Here is a 24,355-nt window from a genome sequence, read left to right as displayed (position 1 = left end):
GGCGAAGGGCGTGGTAGGGGCCACGGAGCTGGGAGAGGCCAGCCTGGACCAGATGGTCACCGCCAAGGAGGCAGCCCACGGCGAATGGTCTGCCCCGCAGAACAAAGTGGAAAGGCCAGGAGACACCAACTCCACAGAAGTTCATGCTTCTTCCTTTTATTACAGAGGGTCTGCGGGGGCACACAGCCACTTCTAGGGTGGGGCTCGGGAGCCAGGCCCCCCTGTCGCGGTTGTCACAGTCACAGCTGCCCTGGCCAGGTCCCAAGGACGCAGGCTCAGGAGTGGCCCTTTCAAGGCCTCCGGCTGCAGAAGCAGGAGGTAGGGGTGTTGGCCAGCTGCTTCTCCTTGGCTTCCAGGATGTAAAGGGTCTGAGTGGCGAGGCAGCTGACCATGGGGTCGGGGTCTTCCTGCATGGACCTTAGGGCTGCAACACGGAGACTGCTAAGGTGCTTGGAACAAAGTCAGGCTGCTGGGCTGGACGCCAGGTCTGGGCCCCTCACAGCTGGCAGACAGGGGCAGTGCAGCGGGACGGGGACTGGCGGCTTTTAAAATATGAGTGAGATCCCCACCAGGAGGCCACCCTTCTCAGTCACAAGCAGGGGGACATACTTGCCCCAGGCTCAGGGAGATGTGAGGCTGGCTTGTTCTTGTCCTGCCTCCACAACCAACCTTCTCGGCCCCCTTCACCACCTCCCTCCTGCCCCCTCTGCCCTCCTCTTTTCCAGAGAATAGCTACAAGCAAAGTCCTCTGACTTCACAGAGAGTACAGCCAGAGATTTGGGCGGCCCCGGGGGACGCAGCAGTGCGGGGATAGGGTGCTTGAGACAAGACAGAGGAAAAGGGACGAGCGGGGCTTTGGGGGGGGGCGTGGCAGGTCTCAGAGGGATGGGCAGAGAAGGTGTGGACAATGGCTAGGAAGGGCTGGGAACCCTTGTGTTCCCCAGGTGAGAAAAAGTTGGATGGCCTTTCTCTCGAGAGTTCTAGCAACGGTCCTGGCTGCTAAACAACTTGGAGTTCAGCGGGGGTGAGGGTCAGTCAGTGATGGAAAATGAGGGGCAGGGGGTTCTGGCTGACGCCCCAAAGCCAGAGGCCTTAAAGGCAAGCCTCCCTCTTCATTCTTTCCAAGGATCATTTTTGCCTGCCACGTGCCCATCTTCCCTCATTTCTGAGATTTCCTCAATAACAGTGGTGCCCTTAAAAGCTACAAGGAGTTGTGCCTGGGTTCCCACTCACCTGCGTATACGTCCTCGATATCACCAACTTCTCTCCTGTCGAGGGTTTGGATGATCTGGCCTATGGGAGCGCACAGAGCACCTCAGGGGCCCACAAAGGACCACAGGACCCCGGCTGGACCTGCTCTTCTGTTTCTTCCCAAAACAGACCCCTCCTTTTTTTCTCTCACTCCCCCTAACTGGCCTTGCCCAGACTTTTCGCACAAAGAGAAATTAATTCCCCTGCTCCTCTGAGGGTCATCGGCAAATGGGGCTGGGGGAGGGGGAGGGGATGCCTCAGCTCTAAGGACACTTTTCCTTGGGGTTACAGGAAGCAGTCCTCACCAGCCTCTGAGCATCATAGTAGAGCAGGACCCACACCCTGACGCCCTGCCCCTTGGGAGCCTTGCTGGCCTGGCCGGCCAGGACGAGGCCCATTCCACTGTAGGAAAGGTCACCCAACCCACCCAGGAGCCTGCTGCAGGGGGAGGAGGAGGAGGGGCAGAGGGGATGGGTGGGGAGTATGTGGACTATCGCCAGAACGGTCCTGGGGGCTGCACAGGGAGCCCCTCCACCCTCCAGGGTTAGCTCGGGCCCTTATACCCTTGTGCCCCAAGTCCTCAGGCTGCTTGAAGGACGCCAGGACAAGGACACAGTGGCTCCAAGAAGAGAGAAAGGGTACCTGCAAACCGTACTGCTGTCTGGCGGATGGGGGCCTGTGGGCTCTTGAAGAAGGCCACACACTGCTTCAGAAACCAGGGGGCCTTGTTTGCCTTCTGCTTCAGCTGCAGGAAGACGAGCTGATTTAGATAAGGTGCCCACCGCCAGTTCTTCTGCCCCCCTCACACAGCCTGGAGACATCCTCTCAGTGCAAAACCTGATTGGAACGTTCTAGAGGTGCCTAGCTGGTTCATTGGGGGAGCATGCAACTCTTGATCTTGGGGTCACGAGTTTGAGCCCCCATTAAGTATAGAGATGACTTAAAACATAAATTATTTTTTAAAATGCAACATCACCCATTCCCTCCCATCCTGAAGGGATGGGAGCTCCTGAAGTCTTATTTCCTCCATAAAGCCTTCCTGGACTGACAGGGGGACCTCTTTCCAAAAGATTTACCCCAGTCGTTCCCTCACACATTCCTCCTACTGCCAACCATAGGGGAATGAACCCAGTTGTTTCAATATTGTTTATGTACGTCTTGGCTTAAAATCTTCCATCTCAAGGTCATCTGCTCTAGGCTACAATAGAATCAATTATATCTACACCCTTCTATTTAAACAGAGCCTAGCGTGGTTACATGTAATTAAGTGTTTTAATACCTTCCTTTCCCTGTCTAGGGGCACCCACTTCTGCGTTCATCCAGACGCCCTCCCTTGAAGGTTCTGGGGGATGACACGTTCTGCCTTTTGAAAATACCTAACCCCATCTCCTATGCGTCCTTTCCAGTGAGTCTCCTACTCCCCCTTTACACTGCAGCCTGAGTTCTCAAACGAGGAGGCTACATCCATGGTCTGTCAAAACTCTTTGGTAGCACAACTCTTCTTCAAATAAAAATCCTCACAGGAAATCTCAGGTTCTGAACCAACAGAAGGGGGACTGCTCCTGTCAAAGGGGGTGTGAAGGCAGAGCCCCACCTGCTGTTTATCTCCCCCAGGTTTCAGATTACCCTGAGAAACCCTTGGATTCTGGCACCCTGGTCTCCTTGCACCACCCCGCTGATCCAGACCTGGCTTCCATGGTCCAAAGCCAACACACATGTCCACTCCCGCTACAGTCACCACCCACTGCCGACCTCTCATCACTTCCTGAAACTGTCTTCTGCCTAAGGGACCACCACCCTCCTCTCTTCTTGTTCCCCTTCTGTTTCTTGGCCTGGTTTCCTTTCTTGGTCTCCTTCATGGGAAACTTGGAACCGAGGTTTCCTGGGATCCTGATGTCAAACCAGACGCTTCCCCCGCTATGCAATTCTCCTGAGCTCAGGGTCCACATATCCATATCTCCAGTGCAGCTCTGTTCTCCAAGCCTCAGTGATTCAGTGATTATATCTATTTCCAGTGGGATAGATCTCCCCAGCTCTACAAACTTGACATGTACAAAATCAATCCTCTCCACCCCTGCTCCTCCCTCTGTATACCTGACACCAGTCTGTGACACCAGCATAGCATTCACCCAAGTCAGAAACCCAAGAGCTGACCTTTACCTTCACACTCCACATCAATTAGCTCTCCAGTCCTGGCTAATCCCTCCATGTCTTTGTCTTCATGACCTCATCTTCTCTCCCTGGATCCTCTCAACCACAGACCCCAGTCCTGTCCCATGTGAACTTATCCTCCAATCTGCAACAGCTTATCTGTCTAAAGCACACAGCTCTCTAACCATGGTGCCGCTTCCTTAGAGCACTTCAGTGGCTCCCTACTGCCTATAGCGTGAAGTCCTGCTCCTTATTGTGCCCAAGCCCTCACTGCACAGTACAGCCCCAGCTCCTGCTTCCTGCTTCCCATGCCAAGACTGCACACCTCCAGTTCATGAGCCAAAACCAGCCTGCAGATTTTTTCATTTGCTCCACACAAATATTGTAAATTATTTGCCAAAAAAATGTGGCAAATTCACTTAAAATCAGGATCTCCTGCTTGTCTTAACAAAGTGGAAAATCAAGCAACACTGAGCCCACTCTATACCATAGACCCAATAGATTGACTTACTTTCTTTCTTTCTTTCTTTCTTTCTTTTAGGTTGGTTTTCAATAGGTCCTCTCAGCTGGGGACCGTACTGTCCCAGGGGAATTGTAGAACTGGGGGGATGTTTTGGTGGGCAAAATGATGAGAGGGAGTATCCTAATTTCTAATGTCCCACTGCATATTTGTATCAAAAACTCTATTTCTAATTATCTGGGCCCAGAACCTGACCCTGTCTTTTACATAGACACAGAATATTTTTTTCACAGTTCAAACACACACTGGGTTTCCTGGAGATGCATCTACAATATGAAGCAAAGAAAGACTGCACTTCATTCTGTGTAGCCTTTCACCAAACATTGTCCATCTCTCTGGAAGTCCCACCACCAACGGCCACAATTCTCGTGGCATTGGAGTCCCCAACACAGCAGCCCAGTACCATTCCACATTTGTAAGAGGTCAGGTCAAAGAGGTTCCACAGAGAGGGTCAAGGAGTCAACCACTTCATCGTGTCCTCCAGAGGAGTGGGTCCCAGGTCCTCCCATCTATTATTTATGTTATGTTTTATCACTTTCCATTATGTCATGTTATAGCATATCATGTCATATAGTCACGTCATTTATGTTATATTGTGTTACATACATACTTACACATTATTTGATTTAAAATTATGTTCATTTCTCCTTTGGAGTTAGGGCATTATATTAATTTTGGGATATACGTGAATTTCATTCCAGGATAGTAAAGGAGGAGTTACTGAGAATGAACTAGAACAAGGCTGTCTGGTGTCTGACCGTGCTGAGAGGCGCTGCCTTCACCGGACCCCAGGATCTTCGATTCCCCTCCAGGGCCACCCAGTTTGTTTGTCTGATTAATGTTCTCTTCATGGCCTTGTAGGCATTTGAGTTTTTCTGCTTGTGCTCGCGTGATTCCAAACCACTAACAGCTCCCTCCACGCCAGGCTCTTCTGCCCTTATTTCTCAGGATCAAATTACAGAAAATGACCTATGCAAAGGCCCTGGAACATAGTGAGGGCTTTGCTATGATCCCTGGTGCAGCAGCACCTCAGCCTGCACTCCTGAGACCTTCTCTTTGCCTAAGTGATATCCTGTTTTCCATTTCCCTTCCTCACACATGACATCTCCTCCAGGAAGCCATCCTTCAACTCCCAGACTGGGCTGGGCACCCTTCCTTTGTGCTATGAAGTACATTCCTCTGTTTTAGTTCTGAATTTGTCTAATTGGGTGTCGAGTTCCCCAACTTAGACAGGGAGCAATGGGAGGGCAGGAACCAGGGCCAGGTGCTGGGCACAAAGCAGGTGCTCACTGAGCCCCTCATTGTTGAACTGTAGCAAACCCCAGACAGCTCAGGAAACAGACTGTCGGCCACCCCATCCTCCCTGCATGGAGCAGGATGGTGAGGGAGCTGCTGCCTTACCAGGGCTCTGAGGATAGTCCATACATCTTTCTCGGCAAAAATCACTTTGAGCCTTGACCAGCCCAGTATGACGGCCGTGTGGCAGAGCGCAGGCCGGCAGATCTGGAGAGACAGGAAGGCCCAGCATGAGGAGCTATGGGGACAGGGCGGGGAGAAGACAAAGAAGGGCACGAGGAGGGGAGACAGGTGGCAGTGAGTCCAGTCCTGGAGGGAGGGAAGACTCCAGTGAACCCAGATGGACCCAGGGGTGCAGAGAGAGGCAGGGTCCTCAAGGCAGCTTGGCTGTGCCTACAACTGTTTCCCACTAACGAGCAGGTCAAGACGCCTGCTTGTAATCACTTTCTCAGCTGCTGGGAAATTCTCTACGTCCCAGCCTCGTGCACCCACAGCATGGCTTCCCACACCTCAAAACAGACTCTCTGAAACAGATTTCCCCAAAGTCTTCCAGCAGCTTCGGCACCTTTGCCCAACAGAGGCCTTGCCATGGCAAAGTGGCCTCATCTGGAAACCCAGCGTCCTGTTACCAACCGCATCAGCCACTTTCCAACTTTCCCCAGCTGCCATTCACATCCCTGGCCCCCCAAAACATGGACCAATGCCAGGCTCTCTGTCCTGCCTCATGGGAACCTCTGTGCTGCTGCTGCTGGTGGGGGCGGGGGTGGTGTTCTCAATTCAACGCAAGGGAGTATGCAGGGAACAACTTGGAGGGAAGGCCAAGGGCAGAGAACTGGAGAGAGGCACTGTGCCAGGCGCTGCGATTTTCCTCCTTGGAGTCTTCCCACCCAGGGCATTCCATGGTGTGCTGGTGGCCAGCTGGAGAGAGCCGGGAAGGAGAGAAACCCCTGGTGCAAGCATCTGGTCACACCTGGCCCCTCCCTGCAACTCTCCAAGGTCAGAGACAAAGCAACTCCTCCAGCATCTTTCAATTTCGCTACAGCCTCTTCCTTAGCATCTACCTTCTGTGACCGACGACAGAAGACGGGGCTCCGGGACAGCCTCTCACCTGAGCCACGCTGACATTCACATCCTCCAGGTGGAGCACGAGGGGGACTATCAAGTTGAGAACCTGGTGCTTCAAGGGGAAGACAAGCACTCTCCTCTTGACCTTAGCCAAGAGAGCCCTGTAGGTCTCAAAGGCCATCAGGCGCAGGTGCTCTGACTCCTGGGGGAGAAGACACACACAGACACAAAGAAGACACCTCCAATTGTGTCCACCCAGTGGGGACAGGCGGCCCCCAAGCTCCCGCTCCCAGCACACACTGCCATGCACACTTCCTTCCCCGGTGATCTGCTGTGATCCTACCACATCCTCGTTCTCCCTGGAGACTGTTGTCTGCTCTCGATACGTCTCCCGCCTTTCACAGCCATTACCCAAGAGGACATACACAAGCAGACCTTTCCAGAACAGCCTCCCATTCAGGCGACAGGGGCCTTTCCAGATAATTCTGCCCGTTTCCCTTGGACGCCCAGAGAAGGGAAATGACCCCGCTAAGGTCTTCACCTCCTCAAAGAAGGGCCCAAGCGTGAAGGAGAGCTGAACGAAGAAAGAGGCGTTCTGCCGCCAGCTGAGGAGCTGCGTGAGACACTTGAGCGCCGCGAATGTCTCCGTGACGATGTCGCTGTCCAGGGAGTAGCAGCAGTTCAGCACATAGGGCTGGAGGACACGGAGCTGTCGCACCTGCAGAGTGACGGCTGCTCAGGAAAAGAGGTGTCCAGGGAATGACTCTTGCCACGTCAAGGGACTCGCATTTCTATTCAAGAGGCTCCACAAATGAAAGCCAGAACTGCGACACTCTACCCTGTTTCATTCTGGGACGGGGACGGGGCTGGTAAATGGGTGGCCTTCGGTGGGGAGCTGCCCAGGAGGACTTCTGTCCTCATGGGAAAAGGGGAGAAGGCAGAGGAGAGCCCTCCTCCCACTATACCCAGAAGTTCTCAGCTCCATTGCCCTTAGCGTCCCTGGTCCCTGGGACACCTGGATGGTCTGGGCTCTTGGAATTGGCTTGGCCTTAACTCCGAAATGACCCATGGGAAAACCTCCTCTTTTGAGCATGAATGGCTCAGGTCCTCAACCCCTGTATCCAGTGCTGGCTTCAGGAGGGTTCCCTCCGCCCAGTCCCAAGAGTGTGGTCTACCTCATCTATAACGACACACCAGAACTCCAGGCCTTTCACTTGCTTCTCTGGGTGACAAGATCTCTTGAGAGCATACCCTTGACCCCGCTCCATCTTACCATGTTCCCGTGCTTTGCAAAAATCACCACCATCCGCAGCAAGAGCTTCACCGTGGTGGGCTCCTCATGTTGGAACCAGTTTGCCAATATGCGGAGAGTGGCTTCATCTGCTATGGCCGCCACCCCTGGGCACCGGAGCAGCTGGCAAAAGAAGACCAAGAAAACTGAAATGATGGCCAAGGAGAACAAAAATTCCCAGTGACCTTGAATCTAGGTTTCTATTTATAAAGAAATGTTCTTGGGGCGCTTGGGTGGCTCCGTTGGTTGGGTGACGGCCTTCGGCTCAGGTCATGATCCCAGAGTCCTGGGATCGAGTCCCACATCAGGCTCCCAGCTCCATTGGGGAGTCTGTTTCTCTCTCTGACCTTCTTCCTTCTCATGCTCTCTCTCTCTCTCTCTCAAATAAATAAATAAATAATCTAAATAAATAAATAATCTAAAAAAAAGAGAGAGATGTTCCTAAGGATTTGGAAGGACAGATAAAGAGGCCAAAGCACATTTGAGAGATAACTTCACACTCCATCATTCCAGAAGTCATTCATCCATTCTACAGGTTTTCCTCAGGCATCTTTGATGAGGGGAGCTGTAGAGGAGAAAAGTAAGAAATGCACCCAGATATTTATCCATAGCTATGTATAGCTTATTTGACCATGGAGAAAAATATGGAAGGATACATATTTGGTTGCTTGCCTCTGAAATACCTCGGAGAGGAAGAGGTGGCAGGTAGAAATGATACAGCAGAAGGGAGAGAAGCAAAAATAGGAAAGATTTTTTTTTTTTAAGGCTACAATTTAAAAAATAGCACAACGTGATCTCATTTGTATATTTACGTAAAATTTATGTGGGTCTCTATGTCATTTGAAATAAAAATTTTAAAAGACAAAAAAGCGAATCAGATACGTTTAAACCAGAGGAACTTGCTTTTGTGTGTGTGCATACACGAACAAATGTATGTGTTCGTGGGTGCGATTCTACTGGCAAAAACGTTCCCGCGGACACAGCGGCATTTCCACCTGTCTTTGACTGACAGCCCCCAGGGACCCGCGTAATTTACGCGCTAGCCCAGCATGGTTCTCAAACTCTGAGCTTCAGTTTCATCCTCTACAAAACAGAAATATGAACGTCTTTTTCAGAATTGCCGTGAAAATCAGTGTCAGTGAGCTCACCTGTTCCTTGAGCGCCCTGAAGGAAAGTACATGGCCCTGTTTTCAGTGTTTCTACTTGGGGTCATCCGTGGGTAAGGAAACAGGGACGTTGCAAGGGGCTGTGAAATATTAGAAAGCATTTCAAGCTCGTGCCTCTTGTTTATAGATTGTGCTCAGCTGTCTTAGCTGCTACATAAAACCCCATTGGTTCTCCACTTTAAAACTGGTTCTGGGGTGAACAGCTCGGAGCAAGGCTCCCTCATCTCCTTTGGTGGGGTCTCAGCCTTCTCCCCCGCCTGCCGACGCCTCCCTCCAAGCTCCTCAGCCTGCAAATCCAGTAACGGTAGCAGATGAATAATTGCTATCCACACGGCCGCTTGCTTCAGTTGGGTTTTATGCGTTTGGGGGAGCTTCTAGAGCGGATGTCGATCCTAGCTGTGTTTCCCACATCCCTAGCAGGGGTTCTGCCAACACAACATCATCCTTGAATGCGTATACCAGCACCCCTTGCCAGTGCACGTGTACTTGCTCACGGCCATGGGCACCTTCCAGCAAGACCACGGCCTACAACCCAGGTCAGGGCAATATCTGCTTAGATTCCAGTATCAGCCCTGCATTGTCTTCTGTCATGGTCTAATGTAGTCCTGCTCCATGTTAAAAAAAAAAAAAAAAATCAGGTGGCTTGAATCTTGAAGGGAGCCTACTTAAAGTTACAGTGAGCCAAAAAATCCCAAAAGTTTCCCAGACACTGCTGGTGGAAGAATAATTTGGTACAATTTTACTGGAAAATAATTTGGCATTAATGTAAAAAAATCCTAGAAGACATTCATATTTTTTTTCAATCAACACTTCTACGTATAGTCAACATTTAAAGAAATAATCTGGAATATGGGCAAAGTCTTTTGCACAGAGATGTCCCCTACAGTGTTATTTATAATAGTAAATAGTAAAATTATAAATAGTAAAACCAGAAAAAAATGTCCAATAAATTATAGAACTTCTTTGTGATGAAATATTACATTACCGTTATAATTTATGTTTGAAGATGCTTAAAGAGAGCAAGATACAGTATTAGTAGAGAATGATGTTAGATATGAAACACACACACACACACACACACACACACACAGAAATACACACACACACAAAGCCCCCCTCCAAACAGGCCAAAACCTAAAAGTGGTTTCCCCCAGGTATTGTGCCCATTAATGGTTTTATAATTTTTAAAGTTCGTTTTCACATGTTCTAAATTTTCTACACCTTTTTTTCTGTCAAATGGCTGAAATACATTGAGTCAATCAGTAGTACTGAGTAAAGATTCACTTCAAAGGCTAATGAAGGTCAAGGTGGCTGAAGGAAAGATCTAGGACTTCCCATGAGGTTGGGACAGAGCTAAGCTGCCTTAAGATTCAAGGAGGAATTACATCAGGTACTTTCCAAGCCTGTGACTCAAGGTGCCTAACTGTCATTAACCGTGTCCCCCGGCCCTTCTATGGGACAGGGAGCCACAGTGAAGTAGGCCACCCTTCCTCCACCAGCCATCCCTGGAGGTGTCCCTTGGGTAGAGCTGCCTTCCAGAGGAACCACTCTCACCCGCCCTCCTCCCACCAAGAACCACTCACTTCCGTCATGAACACGAAGGCCGTTAAGTGATTCGTGTAGTTCAGGTCTTGGAGCATGCTGATGATGAAACTGAAGATGGGGCTGTTGTGCCAACAGTTCTTGATGACCATGGTCCTGCCGATGAGAGTAGAGAGCTCAGGAGCAGGCCTGGGCCCCAGGAGAGAACCAACAGGATGGGAGGTCGTCTGGCCAGGGACAAGAGTGAGGCCTACCTGGCCAGCAGAGTGACCCCCTCATAGTGTCTTTCGGGACTGCTGAGCAGCTCCCAGCCCCCAAGTTTCTGAACATAAGACACGTGGTCTCCATACCCGGTACTTAGCATCAAGGTCTTCAGGGCCTCTATGCTGCAACTGGAGAAAAGGCAGAAAGCAGACTGGAAGTCCTCCCCCACCATCTGTGCTCCTCTCCCTCACCTGCACCTGCCTGTCTATGCAAATCATGAACCACTGGTATTGGCACAGCCCTGAGAGACCCGGGCTAACATTTCACAAATGAGAAACCAAGGCCAAGAGAGATGTGGGGGTCCCTGAGGTGGTGCAGGAAGCCCACAGAAGGTGGAGAGTAGAGCTCAGAGGCGCTGTTTTATCCGTTATACTGATTTCACTTGGGTACAGAATCTTGGCATCAGCTCAGGAAGTCAGAAATAAAGAGCCTTTTCTAAAAAGTCCAGTAAGACTTGTTGAAATGATGAATGGGGAGCACACACTGTGCCCTACACGGGAGGTGTGACAAGGGTGTCCCAAACCAGCAGCCTGGGATCAGGGCAGGCAATTAGTAGGGGAATAACCAGACATGGCTGCCAGATGGGCCTGGAGCACGGTCACTAGGAACTCTGGCCCAGAGGCCAAAGGTACCTGACAGGGTCCACCCATCCGGTTATATGTTGCTCATCCTGGATGTCCGTGTCCCCTTCAAGCACGAGAAAGGAGATCCGGAAGAGCAAGGCCATAAACAGGGAGGAGAAGAAGGTATGAATCTCCATCCGCCGACTTGGTTCAAGCAGGAGCTCTTGGATGGCCCTGGTGGCCTGAGGGTGGGGAGGAGAGCAGGGGCATCATCGACTTCATGTCTCAGGTCTTGTCCCCGTGAAATCTCTGCCCATAACCTATCACCATGATGGCCTGGCCAAGAAAAGCCCACACTGCCAGAGCAAGTCAAAACTGAATTATTGTGAGCCAAGAAAATAAGGAGAAATTTCTAGAATGTTAGAATAGTCTCATCATTGTGGTGGTGGTTTTATTCTCTCATAGGCTTGGAGAGTTAAGGCATGCTGGGGTGTTTGTCTTACCTAAGCTCACCAAGGGAGACGGAGAAGCTAGTTCTTCTGTCACCCTACAAGGCAGAGACAACTAGAAAACCCTCCCTCCAACCACCATAAGACTCTGTCATTAGGATGTTCAACCAAACATGGATATGTAAAAGGGAGAAGCCCAAAGAGCTCAAGACAGCGTGGGGCAGGACACCAGGAGGCTCCCCACCCAGCACCCAGCACCCTCTATGGGCCCCTCCATACAATCAATGGAGAGATCTCCATCCCGTGGCTGGTCTCCTGTCCCTTTGATTTCTGGTATGGAGTCAGTTTCTGCATCAGAAATTCCATGATCACTTCATAGCCTTTGGGGAATGATGCCAGGATTTCCCAGGGCTTATGAACCACTCTGTAGAGGCAGAACCCCACCAACATGGTCACCTTCCATTGATTCCACAGGGCTTCCAGGGAAAGGGATTCTGAGCTCCTTTGCCCAGTGTTCTAGCCCCTCTCTTTTTCTCCTTTCACTGTCATCATCTCCAGACCTCCCCATCCTCTGTCCTCTCACACAGAGCTAGACCCGGAGATGTTCACTTGACCTGCAAGCCTGATATGAGAGAATCTCTCAGGCCATACTTCAAAGTTGCAGATCAGTCAGAAGAGCCTCCTGTAGAGTCCTCTCTATTGCCTTGTCCAAGCTCTCCTTACCTACCTGATACTTATTAGACATTAAAATCTTAATTTCCCTAAGATTAAGGTTCTCTTAATTTTCTTAATTTCTTTTTTTTTAAGATTTTATTTATTTATTTGACAGATGGAGATTGCAAGTAGGCAGAGAGGCAGGCAGACGGGGCGGGGGGGCGGGAGCTGGCTCCCCACCGAGCAGAGAGTCCGATGTGGGGCTCGATCCCAGGACCCTGAGATCATGACCGGAGCTAAAGGCAGAGGCTTAACCCACTGAGCCACCCAGGTGCCCCTCTTAATTTCTTTACAAAGAAATGATTCTCTTTCAGTGCCGTGCTGGCCGAGACCAAGCAAACACATTTCCTTTCCCTCACTTCCCCTGACTGATGCAAAAAACATGGGTCAATTATGAAAACCAACTACTTGTTTTTTAAAATTATTAACAGCAGATGGATTGGGGAAGAAAGTAACATATTTTTAAAGATTTTTATTTATTTGACAGAGAGAGAGACAGGCAGAAAGGGAACACAAGCAGGGGGAGTGGGGGAGGGAGAAGCAGGTCCCCTGAAGAGCACGGAGCCCAATTCGGGGCTCGATCCCAGGGTCCTGGGATCATGACCTGAACTGAAGGCAGACATTTAACTACTGAGCCACCCAGGCACCCCAGAAAGCATCAATTTAAAAAGCAACTCTTACTGGATGAGTTTCCCAGATTTCTTTTCTCTTTCATCTCCCAACTTTGACCTGAAGCTTGTCCTGGTGTTAAACTAAGCAGCAGGCGCATGACACAAAATCTGAGTAAAACTCTCTCATTCTGGCAGAAGGTCTAGGAAAAGGGACCCTAAGACTTGTGACTTTATGAGAGAATGGGTAGAATCTTCATCTCTTTCCTCTCCCAACCCTGTCTGAGGATGACTCCAGAAGCCCACTTTGTGGTGGAAATGGAGGTGGCAACTGCAAGAACACAGGGAACTTATGCCCCAGAGGACATGTGTGTGTGTGTGTGTGTGGAAGAGAGAAACCCCTTTTCTCTCTACCTCTGTTCTCATGTTACTGCCCTAAACATGGACCCAGTTGTACAATTGTATTGGCACAAGCAGTAAATTGTGAGAGAAAACCCAACTTTCTAGATAGAGGACTTGGAAAAGGTGTTCCTGGAAGCCAGAAGGTGGGAGAAATCCAAAGAGAGAGCGAGAGACAGAGACATTCCTAATTCTGTAAATGAGCCAACACATAAGTAAGTTCTGGGATCACTCCTGAGCTGCACATGCACAGGGTGGACCTAAATGACCCTTGAGAAGCAAGAGTCTACGTGTAGACTCAAAACAAAGCAGCATGTCAAAAGATTTTAAGGACTTAACAGACATTGAAATTACATCCAAGAGAAGGTGAGGCAGAACTTGCAGTCTAACCCATACACCAGGTTGATTGTTAAAAATACATACATATATATATATATATGTATATGTATGTATATATATATATATATATATATTCAGGAGAATTTAATAAGACCAAGAGCCTCAAAACATCATATTAAAAATGTCCAGACTACAATACAAATTTACTTGACATACAAAGAACAGGATAATGTGATCAATTCTCAAGGAAAAAAATAATCAACAGATGCCAATCCTGAGGTTACCAAGATGTTGAAATTAGCAACTGAAGACATTTTTTTTTCCCCCAGATAAAGACTTTATGTAGACATTTTAAACGTGTTCCATGAGGTAAAGATGAACACTGTTGGGATGAATGAAAAGATAGATGTTCTTAGCAAAACTATTAAAAGTGATTTAAAAAAAAAAAAAACAGTATGAAACGGGAATTTTATTTTATTTTTATTTTATTTTTTTAAAGATTTTATTTATTTATTTGACAGAGAGAGAGATCACAAGTAGGCAGAGAGTCAGGCAGAGAGAGAGAGAGAAAGAGAGAGAGAGAAGCAGGCTCCCCGCTGAGCAAAGAGCCTGATGCGGGGCTTGATCCTAGGACACTGAGATCATGACCTGAGCCGAAGGCAGCGGCTTAACCCACTGAGCCACCCAGGTGCCCCTGAAACGGGAATTTTAGAATTGAAAAATAAAATACCTTAAATAAAAATTAACTGTCTGGGACCAATAGGAAATTGGAGATGATAGAGAAAAGAGTTTGTGAACTTGCAGCTATGTTAACAAAAATTACACAATCTGAAAAAAACAAATAAAAAAAATTAACAGGGTTTCAGGTAGTTGTGAGACACCATCAAAAAGTCAAATATTCGGTGGGCGTCTGGGTGGCTCAGTGGGTTAAGCCGCTGCCTTCGGCTCAGGTCATGGTCTCAGGGTCCTGGGATCGAGTCCCACATCGGGCTCTCTGCTCGGCAGGGATCCTGCTTCCCTCTCTCTCTTTCTCTCTCTGGCTGCCTCTCTGTCTACTTGTGATCTCTCTCTGTCAAATAAATAAATAAAATCTTAAAAAAAAAAAGTCAAATATTCGGGGTACCTGGGTGGCTTAGTGGGTTAAAGGCTCTGCCTTCAGCGCAGGTCATGATCCCAGGGTCCTGGGATCAAGTCCCACATTGGGCTGTCTGCTCAGCAGGGAGCCTGCTTCCCCCACCCTGCCGCCTGCCTCTCTGCCTACTTGTGATCTCTGTCTGTCAAATAAATAAATAAAATCTTTTAAAAAAAAAGTCTAATATTCATGTCATTAGAATCTCAGAGAAGAAAGATACTCGTGCAGAAATTGTATCTGAAGAAATAATGGTTTAAAATGCCCCCAAATTTGGTGTAATACCAGACTCAAGAAGTTCAGTGAAGCTCAAACAGGATAAACTCAAAGAAACCATGCCCTGACACATGCCCTGACACAACATAATCAAACTTCCGAAAACCAAGATTAAAAAAAAAAAATCTTGTGGGGCGCCTGGGTGGCTCAGTGGGTTAAAGCCTCTGCCTTCAGCTCAGGTCATGATCCCAGGGTCCTGGGATCAAGCGCCGCATCAGGCTTTCTGCTCAGTGGGGAGCCTGCTTCCTCCTCTCTCTCTCTGCCTGCCTCTGCCTACTTGTGATCTCTCTCTGTCAAATAAATAAATAAAATCTTTAAAAAAAATATTGAAAGCAACAAGGAAAAAAATAGCACATTGCATATTGGAAAAATTGTTTGAATTATTGCAGATTTCTCATCAGAGACCATACAGTCCAGAAGACAATGGAATAACATATTTAAAGTGATAAGGGGGGGGAAAAGCTATCAACCGAGAATTCTATATCCAATAAAAATATTCTTTAGAAATTAAGGTAAAATCAAGCCATTCCCAGATGAAAAAACTAAGGGAATTTGTCACCTGCAGACCTGTTCTGAATGACATGCTACAAGAACTTTTTCAAGCTGAGGAGAAATTTTATCAGAAGAAAACTTGGAACTTCAATAATGAAGGAAGAGCAAAAAGAATGGGTAAATATTGGGGTAAATGTAATGGAATGTTTTTCTCTCAAGTTTAAAAATAAGTATGATTATTGAAAGCAAAAATTGTGACATTTTTTTGGTGTGTTTCTTTAATGTGCTAGATATAATACATATCATAACTGAGAGACAAAGTAGGGAAGGAAAAGGAACTGGTATGCTGAAAGCTTTGACATTTTCTTGAAGTTGTAAAATATCAACTTTACATAGACTATGAAAATTTAGGTATATTAAGAATCCTAAGACCCACTAAAATCGAGAACATTGGGACAAAACAGAGGAGACAAACTGAGAACAAATCATAAAGTGGTAGACTTAAATCCAACCTATCTATATATCCATTCTCATTACAAGGAAAAAAAATTTTTTTTGCTTTCTCTTTTTTTTTTTTCTGTATGAGATGATGATGCTAACCAAACTTACTACAGTAATCATTTCAAAATATATGTAAGTCAAACCATTATATTGTACAACTGAAATTTATACAGTGATGTATGTCAACTCTAGCTCAATAAAATTTTAAAAAATCTAACCACATCATTAATTACATTAAATGTAATTGTCTAAACATACCAACTGAAAGGTAGAGATAGTTAAATCAGATAAAAATACAGGACACAACTATATGCTGTATACAAAAAACCTATTATAGATAAAATAATAAAAGAATGAAAAAAGATATTCCATGCAAAGGCAAATCAAAGGAAAGAAAAACTAGCCATATTAATGTTAAACAAAGTAAAGTTTAGGACAGTGAATACTACTAGTTTGAAGAGGGACATTAACTAATGTTAAAAGAGTCAATTCATCAAGATGTAGAAATCCTAAATGTGTATACACCTAACAAAATATATGAAGTAAAAAGTGGTAGGACTGAAGGAACAAATAGACAAATCCATAATTATACTTAGAGATTTCAACACTCCTTTCTCAGGAATTGAAAGACTAAGTAGACAAAATCAGCAAGGATATTAAAGTCTTGAACAATACTATCAACCAATTAGACCTAATTTATAGAACACTCCCCCCAACAACAGGATGCATATTCTTTTGGGACACTTTTGAACCATTCACCAAAATATATGTGGTCATTCTGAGCTATAAAAGCAACGTTAGCAGATTTTAAAGAATAGAAATCACATAAAATATATTTTCTAGCCATAATGGACTTACACTGGAAATCAATAGCAGAAAGATATCTGGAAAATTATCAAGTATTTGTAAATTAAACCACACTTCTAAGTAGAATCTTAGAAAAGATTTTTGAACTGAATGAAAATGAAAATACAACATATCAAAAATTGTTGGATGCAGCTAAAGCTATGCTTAGAGGGAAATTCATCATATTAAGATGTTTATTTAAAAAAAGTTCTCAAATCAGGGGCGCCTGGGTGGCTCAGTGGGTTAAGCCTCTGCCTTCAGCTCAGGTCATGATCTCAGGGTCCTGGGATGGAGCTCCGCATCGGGCTCTCTGCTCAGTGGGGAGTCTGCTTCCTTCTCTCTCTCTGCCTGCCTCTCTGCCTAGTTGTGATCGGCCTGTCAAATAAATAAACTCTTTAAGAAAAAAAAATTCTCAAATCACTAATCTACGTTTCCACCTTAGGAAACTATAAAAAGATGACGAAATTAAATTCAAAACAGGCAGAACAAAGGAAATTATCAAGAGCAGAAATAAATAAAATGGAAGCAGAAAAACAACAGAGGGAAAGATCAATAAAACCTGGTTGTTAGAAATCATCAATAACATTAGCAAACTGCTTTTGGTCAGCAAACTGACCAAAAAGCAAAGAGAAGACACAAAGTACCAGTATCAGTAATGAAAGAGGGGAAATCATTAGTGACATTCAAAGTTAATGAAAGAATACTATGACCTACTCCTTGATCATAAATAAGATAACTTAGATGAAATAGACCAATTCCCTGAAACACATGAACTAACAACACTCACTGAAGAAGACATAGATAATCTCAATGGCCCTACGCCTGCTGAATAAATTGAATCCATCGTTTAAAAACTTCCAAGAAATGAAACTCTAGATTCACATGTTTCTATGCAATAAGCTGAACTAGACTCAGATCCTCACACCTAAATTAACCAAAACTGAAACACACACTTACATATAACACGTAAAAGTGCAAACCTCCTAGAAGCAAACATGGGAGAAAATCTGTGACCTTAAACACAATCCATAGCAGGAAGAAAAAAAAGATAAAATGGACTCCATCAGATTTAGAACTTTGCCAAAGACACTCCAGAGAATGAAAAATAATCCACAAAATGAGAGAAATATTTGAAAATCGTGTAACTGGCAAAAAGACTTATAGCCAGAATATATAAAGGACTGTCAAAACTCAATGATAAGAAGACAAACGTCTCAATTAAGAAAGGAGTATGAGATTTGGATACTTGAACAAAGAAGTCCTGCGGATGGCCAGTAAAAACATGAAATCAGGCTCAACCTCATTTGCGGCAATTAAATTAGGGCAAGGGCACCTGGGTGGCTCAGTGGGTTAAGCCTCTGCCTTCAGCTCAGATCATGATCTCAGGGTCCTGGGATCAAGCCCTGCATCAGGCTCTCTGCTCAGCAGGGATCTGCTTTCCCCGCACCCCCCCTCGTTGCCTGCCTCTCTGCCTACTTATGATCCCTCTCTCAGTCAAATAAATAAGTAAAACCTTTAAAAAAATTTTTAAATAAATAAATTAGGGCAATGTAAATTAAAATGACAATGAGATGCTACTACACACTTGGTAGAAGGACTAATATTTTTTTTTTTCAGTGTAAATACCAAGTGTGAACAAGGATGGGAGCAACTGGAACTTCCCTATGTTGCTGGTGGGAATGGGAAATCTACACATGAGAAATGGTCTGGCAGTTTCTTTTCAAGTTAAACATACATACTTCCCATAATACCCAGCAATGCAGTTCCTAGGAATTTATTCAAGAAAAATGAAAGCTGATATCCACACAAAGAAAAACTGTACACAAATATTTATAGCAGCATTATAATTATCAAAAATTGGAAACCACCTAAAAGGTAAATGGATTTTAAAAAAAAGCCCTGTGGGATATCCATATAAGACTATTCAACTATTTTTTTAAAGATTTTATTTCTTTATTTGATGGACAGAGATCACAAGTAGGCAGAGAGAGAAATGGGGGGAAGCAGGCTCCCTGCCGAGCAGAGAGCCCAATGCAGGGCTCGATCCCAGGACCCTGGGATCATGACCTGAGCCAAAGGCAGAGGCTTTACCCACTGAACCACCCAGGCGCCCCAAGACTATTGGATGAATCCCAAATGCCTCATGCAGGGTGGAAGGAGCCAGATTCAAAAGCATGATTCTGTTTTGTACTGTATGATTTGTGCTGTATGAGTCTCTTTACCATATTCTGGTAAAGGCTCAATGAGAGGGATAGAGAACAGAGAGTGGTTGCCAGGGGTTGGGTTTGGAGGAGGGAGTTGACTCCAGATGGGTAGTACAGGGGAATTTTGGTTGGGGATGGAAATGTTCTCTATCTTGATAACGGGGGTGATGACTGCAACTGTACATTTGAGAAAACTTATAGACCTGTATGGCCAAAGGGTGAATTTTACTACATGTAAGTTAAAAAATCTTTTAAGTTAAAAAAAAGAAATTCTAGTGTAGTAGATTCATACAATATAATATTGTATTATAGAATATATAATATTATACAGCCATTAAGTTATGTTTACAGAAAGGTTTTAACTTAGGAAAATGCTATGATAAAATGTTAAATGAAAAATATGCAAATTGGTATGTATAGTATGAGCTTGATAATACATTTAAAAAAAAAAAAACATTTTTAGGGCACCTGGGTGACTCAGTGGGTTAAAGCTTCTGCCTTCAGCTCAGGTCATGATCCCAGGGTCCTGGGATCGAGCCCCACTTTGGGCTCTCTGCTGAGTGGGGAGCCTACTTCCCCCTCTCCCTGTCTCTGCCTGCCTCTCTGCCTATTTGTGATCTCTCTCGCTCTCTGTCAAATAAATAAATAAATAAATCTTAAAAAAATTTTTTTTTTTAATGTAGATAAATTAGGAGTGCCTGGGAGGTTCAGTCAAGTGGCCAACTCTTATTCCAGCTCAGGTCATGATCTCAGGATCACGGGACCAAGTCCTGCACCGGGCTCTGCACTCAGTAGTGCCGTGGGGAGTCTGCCTGAGTCTGCCTGGGATTCTCTATTTCCCTCACCTTCTGCCCCTCCCCCCCACTCACGCATGCTCTCTGTCTCTCTCTCTCTCTCAAATAAATAAATCTTTAAAAAATAAAAATAAATAAAAGGTAGACATTATAAATTATACTTGGTGATAACCAATATGACTTTTTTTTTTTACTTTTTCAAAATTTTGCATGCTTTCAACTTTGCTGCAATAAGCCCATATTACTTTGACAATCACCCTGTCCCCAAATAAGTAAGGAACCTGCTTGTATTAAAAATTGGGTACATTTTAAGAGTAAGCAAATTAGAAGACTGTCGGTGGCTGGTGGGTGGAATTGATGGTCACCCACCTTTGTGACTGATCCTCCATCTTAAATAGTGTCAAGATAACTTCATCAGTGTAGGTCTGGGCCAGCAGGTAAAGGATCTTCTCTATGGTCCCTTGGGCTGTGGTTTCGGTGATGTTGTTCACATTGTGGTAAATGTACTGGATGATTTCTGGCACCTGAAGTGGGGGAAGGAGGAGCAAGTTTCATTCTGGACGCAGCCCCAGCTCATCAAGAGGCATGTAACCAGGCACCTTCCGTATAAAGTGTGTGTATAGTCACACACCAATGCAAACCAGTCCCCAGCCGTCAGTGCCCAACTCTGGTCTGGCCACACCTGTGTGGTTGGGGGCTCTCCTGTCCCCCATATTTTAAGAGGGACAAAATAAAGAGCAACAGGGAAGGGTCACTCAAGTCATGCCTGGAAACCATGTCATGAGGAATGAAGCAAGTGTCTGGGGTTGAGTAACTCAGAGATGTGGGGATAGGAGACATCAAGCCTATTATAGGGGAAGGCCAGGGCTCAGGCCTTATGGTTTACTAGCCATGTGCACTCAGCAGGGTGCCTACTGGTGAACAGCACAGGCCCTGGAGTCACACTGCCTGAATTTGAACTTCACTTCCTTGCTTACCAGTTGTATGACCTTGGCAAGTTTTTCATCCTCTCTGTGCATTACTTCCTCATATAGAAAATGAGAACAACTTTACCCACCTCAATGTCTCTGAGCTAATACACCTACATTGGTTGGAACAGTGTCCATTACACAAGAAGTGTTCAAGAAACTTCAGTTACTAAGGCTCTTAGCCTCCTTGAGCCTTTTCCCCATTTCTAAAAAGAAAACCGTTCCTTCCTTGCAGACCTGCTGTAAGAATTCAGTAGAATAACATGTGAACAAGGAAGGCTAGCAGAGTGCATGGCACCCAGTTTTAATAAAACCTGAATATTAATTGATTTTTGCATAAGTCCAAAATGCAAACTTGGGCCAAGGACTAGAAACTGTGGAGATGAATATTTCAGCTCACAATAAGGTAGAACTTTCTAATAATGAAAATGATTCACAAATTAGAATGAGTTATCGTTTAAGGTCATGAGCTTCCCAAAAATGCTTTCAGGAAAGTCTGACTATTTTCAAGAGTCAGGAATGTTCCAGAAGGGGTTACAGGCATTGAGTGGGATGTTGCAGTGGTTGACATTGGGGATGGCCTTCAGCTCAAAGAGCTTACTCCTGGTCTGCTCTGAGGCATTCAGATGGCTCTCCAGGCCAGAGAGGGTGGCAAGGCTAAGACTTGAGATAATAACTGGACCTATTGTAGAGATGTCATGACCAAGATAGAGGAGTAGGTTAGGCCAATGAGATGAGAGTGAATCTATCAATCCATAAGACCTTTAAAAATGGGATATTAAGGGTGCCTGAGTGGCTCAGTGGGTTAAAGCCTCTGCCTTCAGCGCAGGTCATGATCCCAGGGTCCTGAGATCAAGCCCCACATCGGGCTCTCTGCTCAGCGGGGAGCCTGCTTCCTCCTCTCTCTGCTTGCCTCTCTACCTACTTGTGATCTCTGTCTGTCAATTAAATAAATAAATAAATCTTTTTAAAAAATGAGATATTAAGGGACAAAGATAAACTATGCTATCTTGATTTCATGGAGAACCAGTCCCACCTCTGACAAAAGAGCCCCTGTATTCCATCTCTGATTCATGTCAATGTCTCACAAATTCATATGTATATATGAAATACAGATATATGAGATAGATTGATAGATCAATAGATAGATGGATAGATTGATCAATAGATAGATAGACTGATCTCTGTCTTGACTGTACATTCTCCCACCTGAATGAAGAAGGCACCCACAGACCTAACATACTGTTTGGAAATAGAAGGGATAACACTTCTCTCTTGGTCCTGGGACCCCACAGTAGTCTCCTGCTATAGATTTGACTCTATTCTTCCCTTTCTGGTAGATGTGGAGGTATCTTTTCCCATGGAAAGGCATCCTTTCCCATGGAAAGGCATCCTTTCCCATGCAAAGGCATCCTTTCCCATGGAAAGGCATCCTTTCCCATGGAAGGGTCTTTCACACAATTGCAAACAACTCCTCATTTAACTTTCTCTCCTCTGAGTTACAGGATTTCAATTCCTTAAACCCCAACCAGTAGGAAATAAAACAGAACAAGATCCAAAACAGAGAGGAAGAATCTTCAATTGACCTTGAACCATTAAGCCCTTCAGAGCTGGTACCTTCCCAATTTCTGGCATAGAGTACTTCAGGATCATCTTTAGCATCTTGGAAGCCGCGAAGGCGTCTTTCCTGTTGGCACTGGTCATGGCCTCCATTGACACCATTAGCACATCTGCTCTCTCTTCAGGGGTCAGGTATTTCCGGAAGAACTGACGAAAGAGAAACAACAGCTGTCTCTGCAATGTCAGCATCCCACTCTGGGACTGCACAAAACCCCCGGACTCCAAAGAGACCAGTCAACCTGGGTCCAGTGGAGACACCCCTGGCCCATATCTGGTTATTCTATGGTGTGAGGCCAGGATCCCCAGGTAAGAACAAGGGTCCAGACAACACGGTACAAGAGAACAATGAAAAGGCATTTCTATTTTGGATTTGGAATGTAATTAGGTGATCCCATTTGGAAATGAGTTCTGATGTGTGGTGAGTTGACAGCATTCCAAGGGAAATAGTGACTACTGTGGTCTACACCAGGTGTGCCTCATGTCTCTGGATCTACACACCCCAGGGACGCTTATTCACCCAAACAAGAAAGAGAGTTCCGACTCTGCCTGGTTCTATGCCGGGAGCTGGGGAGGAAGCCCACACACAAGACACCCCCTGCCTTTACCCTCAAGGAAATTACTGTCTGGTCAGGGCAGGTAAATAGATATTCATGGTGCCATGTGAGAAAGGCCAGTAAGGGACACAGTGGGGACACCGAAGCTAGACTTGCAAGATTAGATGAGTCTTCCTAGAAGAAGTACCTCTGAAGTCCATACTTGGTGAAAATGGGGGAAAGAGTTCCAGGCAGGGAACAGACTGTACAAAGTCCTGGAGAGAGAAGAGTTCAGTCCAGTCACTGTGCCCTGCAAGGAACCTGAACCGGGTGGGGAAGGGGAATCCAGAAAAGATGAGGCGAGGGAGCTGGGCAGGAGCCACATTGGGCCGGGCCTCCCTGGCTGCGTGAAGTTAGGCCTTTAGGATAAGAACAATGGAGAATCTGGGCAAAGTCCGAAGGGGAATAATATGATGATATGTGTGTTTGAGAAATCTCTGAGGACAGTGCAGAAAATGGTGTGGTGAGGAGCACGGTCAGAAACAGGGCGATGGGCAGGAGGCCCAAGACTGGTGGTGGACGGAGTCAGAAGAGCAGCGGTGGCGCCGGGGCAGTGTGGATGAAATCTCTTCCCATCCAGGATGACAATGGACAGACAGGGGATGGAACTGGATGTGGAACGTGACGGGAGGGAAAGAAGGAAGAAGGATTCTGGGATATCTAGCTGCCATGGCTGAAGCAGACTAAGCTTGGAGACACCATTGCTAAGACCAGCAATACGCCTATAGAATTAAAGCTAGGCCACAGCTAAAGGACCAGGAGCACAATCTGCGGGTGGGGGATGGGGTTGACTGTGCCCCTATGTTACAAACTCTCTCAATGACCCTCCAGCTTCAGTCAACTCAAGTGAAGCTAGGGAAGTGGGCCTTATCCCTCCAGCATGCTGTCCATGAGATCTTAAATTTTAGGGGCCGTTCCCTGTGTCAGGGTGGCAGTCCCCTGTGGTCCCAGCCAGGCCCTCTGTAATCGCTACTCAGCCATCTTTCTCTTCCCTCTGGACGCTCCCCGTCTGGACACCCCACACACGGTGGAAGGCAAGGGTTACCATAGTGAGACTCTGCATGTTGGCAAACCATCCTCCCCGGAAATGCTTCTGCAAGTCCTTCAGGACGACCTCTGTCTTCTGTTTCACACCTCCAGTCCAAAAACAACAATTACAGGGCAGGGCCTTAACAGGAAGAAAGCAACACACCCTCCCTCCCTTCCCCTCCAAACCTCAGAGATCAACAGGATTCAACAGGCGGAGTAACGTTTGCCCAGCAGAATGGGGAGAGCTCCCTAGTGCCAGGCTGATGGGTGGAGGGAGACTGTCTC

At 46.2% G+C, this 24,355-nt stretch overlaps 1 protein-coding gene across 1 annotated transcript; it reads right to left on the bottom strand.

Moving 5' to 3' along the window:
- Positions 1-290: 290 nt before the first annotated feature.
- LOC111150951 (maestro heat-like repeat-containing protein family member 7) lies at positions 291-24,296 on the bottom strand. Its single transcript, XM_022508644.1, has 15 exons — positions 24,257-24,296; positions 24,087-24,175; positions 22,446-22,595; positions 20,230-20,384; positions 11,838-11,982; positions 11,179-11,351; positions 10,537-10,674; positions 10,324-10,438; positions 7,557-7,697; positions 6,825-7,001; positions 6,327-6,485; positions 5,324-5,425; positions 1,894-1,996; positions 1,234-1,293; positions 291-424 (listed from the first exon to the last, which is right to left on the bottom strand). The coding sequence occupies exons 2-15, from the start codon at positions 24,102-24,104 to the stop codon at positions 291-293; spliced, it is 1,770 nt and encodes a 589-aa protein (XP_022364352.1). The 5' UTR covers positions 24,105-24,175; positions 24,257-24,296.
- Positions 24,297-24,355: the final 59 nt, after the last annotated feature.

This window comes from Enhydra lutris, unplaced genomic scaffold (genome assembly GCF_002288905.1).
Source record: "Enhydra lutris kenyoni isolate GAN:26980312 unplaced genomic scaffold, ASM228890v2 scaffoldscaffold25, whole genome shotgun sequence".
NCBI classification, from domain to species: domain Eukaryota; kingdom Metazoa; phylum Chordata; class Mammalia; order Carnivora; family Mustelidae; genus Enhydra; species Enhydra lutris.
This window is presented reverse-complemented; position numbering and strand designations above follow the sequence as displayed.